Consider the following 14,051-nt stretch of genomic DNA (forward strand, 5'->3'; position numbering starts at 1 on the left):
TCGCTTACGTGAGACGATATTAGCTTGCTCAGCCTTGTTAATTCTGCGAGATATAAGTCAACGGACTCGTTTTCCTTAAGACGGCGATTTACGAACTCTTCGTATGCTGTTAGCGGAGAAGCAGAGAAGGCAGTAGTCAGTGCATTTTTCACTTCATTGTAGTCTTCTTTAATCTCATCACTGAGTCCTTGATAAACGGCAAACGCCCCGCCAGAAAGAAATAAGGGGAGCACCACATTCAACTCGTCAACTTTTTGAAGTTTTGCTACCAGTTCCAACTTCTGTATCCATTCTGAAAATTCACCCGAACCATCGTTGTAAAATCTTAATTTATCAAATGTGTCAAAATGACGCGGTTGTAAAACTGTATAAAAAGGGAGTGTAGTTTGTAAAATGTATGATTCGCAGCCGGATAGAAAAAATATTATCAAGTTCATAAAGAAAACAGTGACTCTTTAGTATCTCAGGGAAAGTCTAAACCCAGTGGGCACGCGATGTCAAACCGACGTCGGGTTTACGTTGGATTTTCCTCGGCGATGTCAACCGACTTATTACAACGTTGTTATAACGTCGCGATAACGACGTCAAAACGAAGTTGTCTTACCAATATTGTTCTGACAACGTGCGATGTCTTTTGACATAAATACGACGTAAATCGACAATTTTACAAATAAATAAAATTTACATACCGTGGTGTGACCTAACAAAGTACTATGCTTTAAGTAAGTCCTAATTTAAGAAATGACAAATTTCGTATATATAAAAGAAACATTTGCGGAAAATAACTTTGTTATTTTAACTAGATATCTAGTTAGATAAAATAACTAAATTTTTTTCTCTAAATGTTTATTTTATGTAAACACCACGGTAATTTTATTATATATTTTTTGAACTGGAAGTTTGAATACCGAATAAACATCTTACTGGAAAAAAGTAGTTATTCTACCGGAAAAATAATTATTATTGGAAAAAATAAATTTACCGGGAAGATATAAATTTAACACTAAGACTTTATTGACAGCCATAACATATTGACAAACCATAAAACGCATGCTCTTTATGGCAAGCGAAAGTTAGTTTATTTTTTTTACTTGATTTAATTAATTGTGACTTTAAAAGATATATATATATATATATATATATATATATATATATATATATATATATATATATATATATATATATATATATATATATATATATATATATATATATATATATCTATCTTTTAAAGTCACAATTAATTAAATCAAGTAAAAAAAATAAACTAACTTTCGCTTGCCATAAAGAGCGAAATCAATTTTAAGTCGGGATATCGTAAACGCAAAAAATGTCAAACACGCAAGACAAAAGATCGTGATGATGAATGGAAAGTCAATTGAAGTAAAACACCAGATTGTTGTTAATATTTCTATAAATAACACTTACCATCGATTTGGAATTCCAAAAACAATATCTTTTGTTTTCAGAATCAACTTCAGAGTCTGATACAGAGAATGAATACACACTTCATTTGAGAACCAGAAATCAGAGACAGACCATTACTGTTATTAAAGAAGATATTGGGTAAACCATGAGAACTGATGTAAGTTTCCTTGCATATTTGATAATTAAGAATATTTATTTATCAATATATTTTGATGATGATATGGATACAACCAATAAAATGACTGCAATATCCCCCATACATCGATGGCGAGCTGGACATGTCATATTGGGAAATAGGCTTCCTCCACAACAAAGAACTCAAATATATATACTCTTAAAATTATTTTTTCATCATTTTAAAATTTTTTCTTTCTTTTTATAGTCTGATGTCGCACAAAGTTATGGCTTGTTTTAATATGAAAGAGACTAAACGCAAAAAAAAAAGAACGATGTTCAGGATAAACAAAGTTTTGAAAAGTTAAAAGTTTACAAGCTTATCATTGGGCGTGTCCAGAAAGATACTGATGCAAAATAGAAAGTTGTTTTTTGTAATGAATGCTTTTACGCCAGAAAATATGTGCTATTTTTTAATTGTATTTATTATGTTGGTTTAACATCGCTCTACCACTTAATGACATCGTCTTTACATCAGTAATCTGACGTCGTTCCGACGTTGGTTTAACATCGCTCGACGTTGAATGACATCGGAATTCTGACATCACCCGATGTCTTTTTTTCGACGTCGCCCAACCTTTCCATTTCCAACGTAAATCCGACATCGATCCGACGTCAGCTCCGACGTCGATCCGACGTTGTTCCGAGTCGCTTTGCCCACTGGGAATAATCCCCCAAATGTGTAAGGTGTTAATGTATGTAGGTGTTAGTGCATGTAAGGTGTTAGTGCATGTGTTAATCTATTTAATGTGTTAAAATGACGCAATTGTAAAACTATATAAAAAGGAGCGGAGTTTGCAAAATGATATGATTCGCAGTCAGACGGGAAAAATATCAAATTCATAAAGAAAACAGTGACTCATTAGTGTCTCAGGGAAGGTTAAAACAATTCCCTACAATATATATATAGCGTTAAAATAATATTTATAGCAATATATATACTTAATATTTATAGCAATATATATACTTAATATTTATAGCAATATATATACTTAAGCGTCGTAAATTTCGGAAGAAAAAAAAGTAACAATTACACCGCAAATGTCATCCTAACATAGGCATTAATATCCGAAATTAATAAAAGAAGGGAAAAACAAATACCGCCGGAAAAATATGTGTAATGAAGTAAAAGTTATTTTAAAAAAAATTCTCTGTTAGATTAAATTAATAATTTACTTAACATACAATTTTTTGTAAAGATAATACACTAGAGTAACGTAAATAAAATTCTACTTTATTATTTTATTAATTATATTTATTTACTGTAACCATCTTTTACAATATTTTATTAAAAGCTATTTTTGTTTTTTAAAGAACAAATTAAACCAGGTTTTCTAACCAGATTCTAACCAGTTTTCTAATCAGATTTAACCAATTAGCCAGCTGACTTTTTATAATTTTACGAACCACATAAAATATCTTGTCTTTTAATATAATAATATAAGTCTAAATAATAATGTAATACTAAATTTATAAAAAGGGTTGAAAAAGTAAGAGTGAGAAGATTTTCAGAAGAAAATATTCTTATCCATATTTTTTTATAAAATATGGATAAGAATATTTTCAATTTAACAATATTAACGATTTTTTTTTTAAAAAAATTGTTTTTTTACAGAATTATTTTAAGAATTTTATTTCCCGATCAATTAATTTTAAGAGTAATTTTGCTATAAATTTTTTTTTGAATTACTCTGAAAGAATATATATTCTTGTATATAACAAAACAAACTGATATATCTCAAAACATTACTTCAAATAGAAAATAAAATATTATTTTATATTTTTTTTTTTTAAGTTATATTTAATATTAAAAAAACTAAATCAAACTAGTTTACTCTTGCTTAAAATATAGATTGCATTAAAATGATGTAATGAAGTTTAAATACTACTACAATTCTAATAATTATAATTATATCTAGCATAATAGAAAAGTAAACACTATTTAACTTGCTATAAAGTTAAAACATATTTCTTACCCTAGGCCCACCTGATGAAAATTCTATTGTAGATGTTTTGGACTGATTCAACTTTTTTTTAATGATGTAAAACAGCATCATTGGCTTCTCGTGAGATTTCACTTGTGTCAGTGATTTGGTAAAAACTGTTTATACTAACTAATTGGTCGTTTTCATTTATGGTGCTATTTGATATTCTGCAGTCATGATTTTCAAAATTTTTATCTTTCAAAAATACTTTTTTGTCACAATTCTTGCATATAATAGTTAAATGTTTTATAATTTCAGATATATGCACAGAATATGATTGGCTGTCAATTATGATGTTAGTTTTACATAATGGACAATTTGAATCATTTTCTAATTTATCTTTAACATTTGATAAAATGCACAAGCTACAGAATGAGTGTTGACAGTTCTTTAGCATGACAGGCTGATTCATAACTTCCCCACAAATCTTACAAATGTATAAAACTATATGTGGATTTAGTTCATGGTTTAGTTCTGTTAAAATTTCTTTATCTTCTTGTATAGGCAATGAATCAAGAAATGATTTTATATGAAATTTTGTCCGTTTTTTAACCTTTCCTGGTCGCCCAACATTAGATAGAGGTTTTCGACCAGGAATACCAAAAACACATTTGCATTCAACTGTTGGACATTTTACCCAAATTTTTGGAGCTTTGAAAACTTTACTGCCTCTATTTTCGATGTTTCTAAGAGAAGTATAACACTTCATGCACATTTTCTCTGGATGACTACACTAAGAATCTTCTGATACATTTATTCCAAAAGCTTTATAAATTCGATCTATTTTACTGTCAGTTTTTAAACTGTCTTTTCCTAAAAGGTTTCCGCATATTCTACATACTCTGGAAAGTTTTTGTTGGTGATTACTCGCCATATTTTACGGAGTTTTTTTCGTGAAACCTTCCCTATTCAAAAACATATTTTCTTATAAAAAAATGACTGGTAATAGGGACTATTTTTTTTGAAAAGATAAAAAAAATGAGTATTGTTATTAACTTACCAAAATCTTACAAAAATTTCAGTTCTTCTAAAATATAAATGAATAAAATGTGTTAATTTCGCTAAAAACAAAGCTTTGTTGATCCCAATAAAGCAACTTTACTACTTCAAATTCTAATAATTACAATACTCAATCAAGTTCATTTGTGATCGGTTTTGCTTTATTTACAAGATCAAGTTTACCAACAACAAAAAAACATAAGCAAACGGGCAAACTAGTAAGCACTGTAAAATGAAAGCTTAACACTGTTAACTAAAATAATGATATTTATATATTTGCAGCTAACGCATGCGCATAATAAAATCCCAAGTTTTAATAAGTATTGAATCACCGTGTAATAGAAACAAATAAAAATGCACTCTTAATAAAATTTTTTATGTAAAAATTCTGAATGAACCTGAAAAATTTAGGAAAACCGAATATTTTGCTTTTTCAATCATTTTCTTTTGTAATTTCAATCATTTTCTTATGATGACATTTTTATCATTTTTTACAGTTAAAACATCAAAAGTTTTAAATATCATACCACAATATTGCATTTTATATAAAAGTTTGAGAAAATATTTATAAAAAATCCTCTTTTTTTTGTTGATCATGGTACAGTTTTGTTGACTAAAAAGTCAAATAATGCTGGAAGTAGCATTTGCTGGAAGATCGCTCTTCTTGGATCCTTGTTTACTTCTCTTGTAGACATGGTTAAACAAGAACATATTTTGCCTCTTTTCCTCCTTATTGGATTTCACAATAAGCTTCTAAACCAATTTGATAGCTCTCTCAGAAGAATCATTGACTACATCTAGAAATTTGATGGTAGTCTCAAACTCTAGATAAAAATCATTCAGCTCCCAGAACTGCGAAGAGGTTTTAAGCCACTGCACTTCCCCCATCCAATGGCCAATCTTATCAAAGATTAGCCAATATTTCTCAGTAACAAGAGATGCTAGGGATGGAGGCTAATCTTGGGAGTAGTCTAGTGAGTGAAGAGCCTTCTTATCTACTTTAATACGCTCCAGTTTGAAGACATTGGGTCTGTCCAAATGAGTATTATAGAGTTTCTGAGCTAACTCGTCTCTATCAGGGTAATTCTTATCAGCTAAAGCAAATACAACTAGAACTGGACTTAAGTAGCAGTCATGCTTTGACATTGATTGGACTACTTCAGTAGATCCAAGAAGATTTATTTCCATAAACCTCTTCATTTCCCAGAGGGCTTTTATATCCTATAGAAAATTTAACGTAAATAAGCAATATTCTATCATTATAGTTTACATGTTTTTATTTTTATTTTTGTTCTAAACCTTTATTATTTTTACCTGATATGGAGAAGCAGCTGGCAACTCAGCTCTAAAGAACCATTTAGCATAAAATATACTGACAAACATAGCCATATCAGGTATTTCCTCTTTGTTCTCTTTAGTTAGACCAGGAATGTGATCGAGTAGAAAGTACATTTACAGATAGTACAAGGCTTTAGCCATGAACCTGGCATGGTGTACAGGTCCAGGCATATAAAACCTGAACCTCTCCTCCTTAGTAACAATCATCAAAGAGAGCTCAACTAACTCCTGGTTATCTTTTCTTGATCTCCAATCCTGTATTTTATTAATTATTGTTTTTAAACATTAAAATACATGCAAAAATAGTTAACAGAAAAATAATGTACTAGAATGAATGGTTCATTTTACCTTCTTGTATGTCTTATTGTTAATTAAATCTCTGTAGAACTGTTCAGATTCCTGTTGCTGTTGGTTAGTCCAGGTTTCAGGTGGAGTTTCAATCCTCTTCAGGGGCAGTATATCTTTCTCTAAATCATTCCAGGCTGACTTGATTATTTTGAATAGCTGATTATCTGGTCCTATAGATTTACTACTTGGGTACATCTTACAGAAGTGAGTAATATGACACTCCAGAACATGGTGTCGGCAGGCAAGGAGAAGAAGTGGCCGTCCTAACTTTTCTGACATTCTGGTATTTACATCTTTGAGCCTTCCAGTGTTTAATGCAGTGGTATCAAAACAAATACATTGTACTTGGTTAATGAGACCATAATTCTCTAGAAGATCATAAATAGCAATGAACTGCCGTTCTCCAGTCCCTGAATCAATAGGGGGGGGGGGGGGAAGAGGAGAGAAAGTGTGAGTAGCGCCCGTTGTCATATATGCTGATAAGTTTTATATATTTATTTAGGAAATATTTTCTCAAATTTATATATAAAATGCAATATTGTGGTATGATATTTAAAACTTTTGATGGTTTAACTGTAAAAAATGATAAAAATGTCATCATAAGAAAATGATTGAAATTACAAAAGAAAATGATTGAAAAAGCAAAATATTCGGTTTTCCTAAATTTTTCAGGTTCATTCAGAATTTTTACATAAAAATTTTGTTAAGAGTGCATTTTTATTTGTTTCTATTACTCATTCTGAGTTTACTGATGATTTTTTTTTTTTCCCCATTGTTTTAGGGTGGCCCACGGGCGTTGAAATTTCTGAAAAATCGATAAAAATCATCAAAATTAAAAAGTTTAGGGCTCGTGGGCCACCCTTGAACATGAACAAAAAAAAAAAAAAAAAAAAATTTATTTATAAAACCAATATCTGGGCACCTTATAAGCTTCCACTCTAGTTGAAATTTTACAATGACCTATTTTTGAACCACCCTAATATATATATATATATATATATATATATATATATATATATATATATATATATATATATTTTTTTTTTTTTTTTTTTTTTTTTTTATTTTTTTGTTCTTTAATCTTTATAAACTCGTAATATATAATACAATCTTTACAGTTTAAGTATAGTTAAAAATCACAAGATTACGTTATAACAAATATTATATGAAATAAAACTGTAAAGTGTTAGATTACTTCAAAGAACGCGGGAAACTTGCAGAAGACCGATGGTCTTGTCATCAAGAAACCGCTTTGCGTTATTAATATTTTTGGATACTTCAATTTAAAATAAATTTATATTTAAAAAATCATGTCATCAGTTTCGACAGAATGAAAGTAAAAATGCAAAAAACAAAGAATGCAGACAAAACAAAAAAAAAAAAAAAAAAAAAAAAAAAGAAAAAAAAAAAAAAAATTTTTTTTTTTTTTTTTTTTTTTTTTTTTAATTTTTTAATTTTATTACAATACACATAAATATAAGTAGGTACACGATTTGCTAAATAGGTAATATAAAGTCGTTTTTTAATATATAGTGTTGATAAATAAAAATTTATTTATTTATTAGTGTTGATAAATAATATAATTTATTACTGTTGTTGTTGTTGTTTGTTTTTGAGTTATTTACAGTTTTTAGAGTTATTAGAGTTGATATTGGTTTCGGAACAAAGTTAGTTTTATATATAGTTTTGAATGTTTTAGGCTTAATAAAAGTTCATAAAGTTGTTAGTGTTTAAAATAAGATCTTTTAATAATGTTTTCAGAGTATTTAAGTTATTCGATTTTTCCAGTTGGGTATTTTTGGATACTAATTTGTTATATAGACAAGGACCACGGTACGAAATAGAAAAGCGCGAGAGAGTAGTTTTTTGGAAAGGTACTTTGAAGTTTCCCGTTCCTCTGGTATGGTATCTATTGTTGCTATTTTGAAAGAAATTCTTTGAAAAGTGAGAAGGAACAAGTCCAAGTTTATATTTGAGCATAAATAACAAATTTTGGAATATATTGATTTGATATACATTTAATGCTTTCAAATTTTTTAATAGTGGCTCAGCATGCGAGAGTCTATCCTTATTAAAAACTATTCTTGCAGCATGTTTTTGTTTTCGATATAGTGTGGTTAGTTTGGATCTATGTGTACTCGCCCATGCAACATTAGCGTATATGTAGTAGCTTTGTATGAACGAGAAGTATAAGAACTTTAAATTATCAGGAGACAGTATAGAACTTGCTTTGTAAAGGATACCAATGTTTTTTGATATTTTAGTATTTAAAATATCTATATGTGATTTCCAAGAGATGTTCTCATCAATAAGTATCCCTAGAAATTTAGTTGCTCGGGTTCTCTCTATTTCTTTATTATCTATATTTAACGAAGGTAAATCGGAAGGTATTTTTATAAAGTTAGGATGAAAAAGAATGTATTTGGTTTTTTCTGTGTTTAGCGATAATTTGTTAGATTTTAACCAACTGTTTATTTTTTCAAGTTCAGTATTTGTAGTTTCATAAAGTTCTGTAATAGATGAGGATGCATAAAATAAATTAGTGTCGTCTGCGAACATTATGACATCCAATTTACTCGAGGCTTTAGGAAGATCGTTTATGTATATTAAAAACAAGAGAGGTGCAAGAATGGAACCTTGGGGGACACCGTATTTTATTTTGAGTAATTTTGAAGCTTTTTTTTTATGAGCAATAACGCATTGTTTTCTGTCTAGTAAAAAGTTTTTGAACCAGTTTAGTGCAACACCTTTTATCCCATATTTTTCCATTTTCCTAATTAAAATAGCGTGATCTACTGTGTCAAACGCCTTAGATAAATCAACAAAGACTCCAAGGACGTATTTTTTGTTTTCAAAGGAGTTATTTATATTATTAATAAGATCTAGAATTGCGTGTTCGGTTGAATGTTGCTTTTGGAAGCCAAACTGTTTTTCATTTAGGATTTTGTTATTTGTTAGATATTTATACAGTTTATTGTATATTACTCTCTCCAAAAGTTTTGAAAATACAGGTAGAACTGAGATTGGTCTGTAGTTATTTAGTTGAAAATACAGGTAGAACTGAAAATACATTTGAAAATACAGGTAGAACTGAGATTGGTCTGTAGTTATATATATATATATATATATATAAGACGTTAAAACTATTTAACTAATGGTTAAGTACCCAAAAGTTTTAAAATTTCATCTCAATTTTAGAATTTTCCCCAAAATTCTAAAATTGAGATGAAATTTTAAAACTTTCGGGTACTTAACCATTTTGATTAAAAATCTTACTTTATTCTGCACGATGATATATTATATATATTAGATGTCTAAATTCGATCCGAAAAGTGAAGCCGTGGAAGTCATTTCTATTTCGGGCAAAAAAACCTATCTAGCTATTTGAAATCTTAAAAATTAACATTAAAATGGAGAATTCCTGTTCTGCGTATTGTTGTTTTGATAGATACATGAGAGGAAGTTACAGTTATTTTCACAGATTTTCAGTTCATAACCAAGAGTTATGCAAAAAGTGGACAATCACATTAAAGCGCGAGAAGCTTCAATTCTCGTTTTTTCAACTAGAAAAAACTTGAAGAGAAAATATCCAACTTATCGCTCATCTCCTGTTGTAAACAATTCTTCTTCCATTCCTGATGTTATCGACCATGAGTTAATTGTTAAAAAACTTAAAACTGATGATGAAGTAGATTTTTAAGTTTTTGATGGTCCTACTCCTCTATTCCATCTCAACAATAGGCTACGTCTGTTATTTCTTCAGTTTGTGTTAATGATAATGCCACTTCTACAACTGTCACAAACTAAAAAAAGGTTAAAAAATAAAATAAAGGAAAATAAGAAGAAGGGATCAAAAAATAAAGTCCTTGAAAAATTTATTAACACATGCTGAAAATAAAAATTTGCTTACAGCTGATGCATGAACTACTCTTAAAGAAAAATTTTCAGGTTTATCACTTGATCTTTTTAAAAATTAATTTGATAATCAAAACATTAAACCAGTGGCGTACCGAATTTGGGGCGGTCCGCCCCAGGCCCCGTCTGGGAGTAGGCCCCCAAATGTTAATATAATTTATATTTTTTTACTTCAGCCGGATTTTGTAATAGTCAACATTTTTGTTCTGTAATCATAATTGTTTACAACAAAAATGAACCTGAAACATGATCATATCTGCTTGCCAAGAAAATAAACATCCACAGAAAACAAACCAAGATGCAAGAAATTGAAATGACATCATGGCCAATAACAACCACCATGACTGTTTTTGAGGCCCTCCGCGAAGCTTCCTCCCCCACATCCGCGAGTACTAATAAATAGATTCGCCCGCCCTACCTACGAGTCTATGGTTCATGATGGTTTAGGCAGACTGACAGATGTTTATGTTGTTTCGTTAATGTGATTAATATACTCTATCATTCAGTACCTCAATAATTCGAGAGCAAATCACGTCTTCAGTGCGTCATCACCAAGTTACATGGTAAGTTATAATTTTATTCCTGCATATAGGCCTAACAAGGCTACGTGAGAAGATTTTAGTTATCAGGTTATAACTTTATATCACACGTCGTTTTATGTTGAAGCCACATAAGGGGCCTGTCCTTAAACACTATCCGTATTGTCAATTTAATTACTTGGTTATAAATAACTAATTTTGACCTTAAAAATGAGTAGGCTTAGCGTATTTTGGTAAACAATAATTTTTATCAGTAGTACGAAAACATTTAGTTTTGATATTGTTTGCTCGTCCTATCGAATTTCCCATATGGAAGGAGCTATTAGCATAGGTGGAATGGACAAATTTAAGCCCGAGACCATGATAATATTCATTTTGGTGGCCCCAGATTCCGAAAACATTAAAATTAAAATCGTTTTTTTTTAAATCACCCATATTATTCTTATGGTTCATAAATCCAATTAATATCTAGCTTATTTGTGAACATTAATAAATATAAAAAATATAATAATTAAAACAAATATAATAATTATAATAAATATAATAGATATAACAAATATAATAAATATAACAAATATAATTATCATAATAAATTTAATAAATATAATAAATATAATTAATATAACAAATATAATTAATATAATTATATATATATATATATAAGCCCCATTTACCAAGTGCCGCCCAAGGCCCCAAAACATGTTGGTACGCCACTGCATTAAACCTAAAGGTCATTGATACTCAGATGAAATAAAAAAACTCTGCATTTCTACTCTCCGCGTGCTTATAATTTTCTTCGACCAGTACTGTCTCTTCCAGCTGCAAGTTCATTAGCCAACTGGACTTCCTCTTTAAAATGTGAACCTGGTTTATTTTATGATGTGCTTTCTTTTCTACAAGAGAAATCAAAATCTGAGAGCAATTATAAGCATTGTGCGTTGCTAACAGTTGCTATGGCAATAAAATCAAGTGTCTTATTTAATAAAAACATGAAAAAAATATATTGGATTTGTTGATTATGGCAAAGATATTGTAGCTTGTGATCCAGATACAATTGCTACAGAAGCTTTAGTTTTTATGTTTGTTGGTTTTAAGGGACACTGGAAGACACCAATTGGTTATAATTTTTGCAATAAAATAAAAGCATCTAACTTAATATGTTTTATTAAAAAGATTTTGGATATGTCTTTCTCTTATAACATTGATGTTCGTAGCATTACTTTCGATGGTGCTAATACTAATTTTAATTCTGTTTTACCATTAGGAGCACAGTTTGGTAAAGAGTTAAATGAGATCAGGTCAACTTTTTTATATGGTGACTTTGATCATCCTATACATGACCCTTTTCACTTGCTAAAATTGGCTAGAAATGCTTTAAATGATATTGAGACATTTGTAGACAGAGATGAAAATCATATAAAATGGAGCTATTCAAAAGCTTTGCATGATATTCAAGAATTAGAAGGATTAAAATTTGCAAACAAACTTTCAAAAAAACATTTTATTTCAAAAACATATAATGGATGTAAAACTTGCTGCCCATACTCTAAGTAGTTCTGTTGCTGATGCTATAGAATTTTTACTTGTATCTCGTCATCCTTCATTTTTAGGTTCAGAAGCAACTATTCAGTTTATATGTTTCATAGATAAATTTGTATGTTGAATTCAAGAAGTCCTTATGGAAAATCGTTTAAAAAACCATTATTTCTTTCTAGTCAATCAAACTGGGAAAATTATTTTATTGATTGTATCATCTATCTAAAAAGTACAAAAAATCTAGCCATTGAACTATTGACTCTAAAAGAAAATCCTTTTACATACATTTTAACCTACAAATATTCTCAAGACCATCTAGAGTTACTTTTTGGATGCATCATGGTAAAAATGGTTTTAACAATAATCCTAATGTTGCTCAATTTAAATCTTCATTAAAAAGAATTCTCCACTGTAACTCAATCATTGGATCAAAACATGCTAATTGTTAAGTGTTAGATTCAAGTTCAGTAGGTTCAATATTTTTGTTAAAATGGAAGAAGCACAGTAGTCCAATTGCAATAGCAGATGTTACTCTAGATGAGAGCTTTCAAGATGTAAATATTATATCAGAAAGCTCTAACTCAATATATAAGCCATCCTTGGGTATATTTCTGGTTATATTGTTACTAAAATGTTAAAAGAAATATCATGTGTTATTTGTTCTGGTTCTTTAACAAACACATGTGCATTACAAGATCATACTTATGTTATGTCATATAGATCACTTATTAATATTAAAAATAGAGGAGGATTAGTTTCTCCCTCATGATGTTTTTAATATTGTTAATGTATGTGAAAAAGTTTTTAAACTATTTTTATGTGGTGATGATGCTCGTAACTAGAAAATTACTTCTGACAATAAAATAGAAAAAAAAAAAGTTATTTTAGCTAACTAGATATCAAGTTAAAATAGCTAAGTTATTTTCCCCAAATGTTTATTTTATATATACGAAATTTGTCTTTTCTTAAATTAGAACTTTCTTAAAACATAGGACTTTGTTAGGTTACACCATGGTAGTTAGCATTTGTTATATAATTTATGTACTTTTAAGTTCTTAACTACCCAATGTTGTGTGCTAAAAGGTTAATAACACAACAGCATGGTAGGCAGCTGATTTTTTTAAAGATAAAATATTTTTTAGGCATTAGTTTATCAGATAGGCACTACAAAATTATAAATGCTGCATGAACTATTAGCTGAGCGCTGTAATTACACACAACTAAGAGGTTCCTTCTAGAGTTATTATACATGTATATATATTATATATATATATATATATATATATATATATATATATATATATATATATATATATATATATATATATATATATATATTATAAAAATATTTTAGTATGATAACTTATGTTAATTGCTTCCTAAGCTTTTGTCCAGCTATTTTGGCAGTTTGTTCTTTACCCAGGTGATAAAAACGTATTTTTGCATTCTGAAATAAGTTTAATCAGTGCAAATAAATGGTTATCAGTTATATTTGAGTCAAACATAAGAAGTTTGTTCATTAAACATTTTTGAGTAATCAACTGATCTCAAAACAGCACCAGAATTGGCATTTTGAATTCCTATTTCATTTGGAAGGTGGCCATTTATTGAGGCAAGCAACCTTTTGTATCATTGTGTACATTTCTTGATACATAATGTTGATAATTTTTGATAACATACAAAATATATGTTATCAAAAAATTCCTTTAATAAGTTGTTTTGAATAACAAGTCAAAAACAATCGACTCAATCATTTAGAGCTGGAATATAACAAAGAATAATATATAAG

The 14,051-nt window shown here is 29.1% G+C and overlaps 1 protein-coding gene, 1 long non-coding RNA gene and 1 pseudogene across 5 annotated transcripts; 1 reads left to right on the forward strand and 2 right to left on the reverse strand.

The window, feature by feature from the left end:
- The first annotated feature begins 684 nt into the window (after positions 1-684).
- LOC149884013 (uncharacterized) lies at positions 685-2,019 on the forward strand. 2 transcript variants are annotated; one of them, XR_016455486.1, is made up of 3 exons: positions 685-722; positions 1,470-1,585; positions 1,811-2,019. It is a non-coding gene; the product is annotated as an uncharacterized LOC149884013 (long non-coding RNA). The 2 variants fall into 2 exon arrangements; XR_016455485.1 differs by lacking the exon at positions 685-722 and adding an exon at positions 731-1,072.
- Positions 2,020-3,578: 1,559 nt separating this feature from the next.
- Positions 3,579-5,183, reverse strand: LOC149884014 (E3 ubiquitin-protein ligase rnf8-A-like). Of its 2 annotated transcripts, none has more exons than XM_090097347.1 (2): positions 4,588-5,183; positions 3,579-4,492 (listed from the first exon to the last, which is right to left on the reverse strand). In XM_090097347.1, the coding sequence occupies exon 2, from the start codon at positions 4,300-4,302 to the stop codon at positions 3,637-3,639; it is 666 nt and encodes a 221-aa protein (XP_089953473.1). In that variant the 5' UTR covers positions 4,303-4,492; positions 4,588-5,183; the 3' UTR covers positions 3,579-3,636. The 2 variants fall into 2 exon arrangements, with proteins under 2 accessions (XP_089953473.1, XP_089953474.1); XM_090097348.1 differs by having other exon boundaries at positions 3,589-4,487; positions 4,588-4,839.
- LOC149884015 (uncharacterized) lies at positions 5,174-6,643 on the reverse strand (annotated as a pseudogene). The gene is made up of 3 exons (XR_016455431.1): positions 6,273-6,643; positions 5,901-6,179; positions 5,174-5,807 (listed from the first exon to the last, which is right to left on the reverse strand). The product of XR_016455431.1 is annotated as an uncharacterized LOC149884015 (transcript).
- Between the last annotated feature and the right edge of the window lie 7,408 nt (positions 6,644-14,051).

The sequence above is a fragment of the Hydra viridissima genome, unplaced genomic scaffold (genome assembly GCF_058129835.1).
Source record: "Hydra viridissima isolate aposymbiotic clone 2 unplaced genomic scaffold, HvirCarnegie_v1 scaffold_9, whole genome shotgun sequence".
In the NCBI taxonomy this organism is placed as follows: domain Eukaryota; kingdom Metazoa; phylum Cnidaria; class Hydrozoa; order Anthoathecata; family Hydridae; genus Hydra; species Hydra viridissima.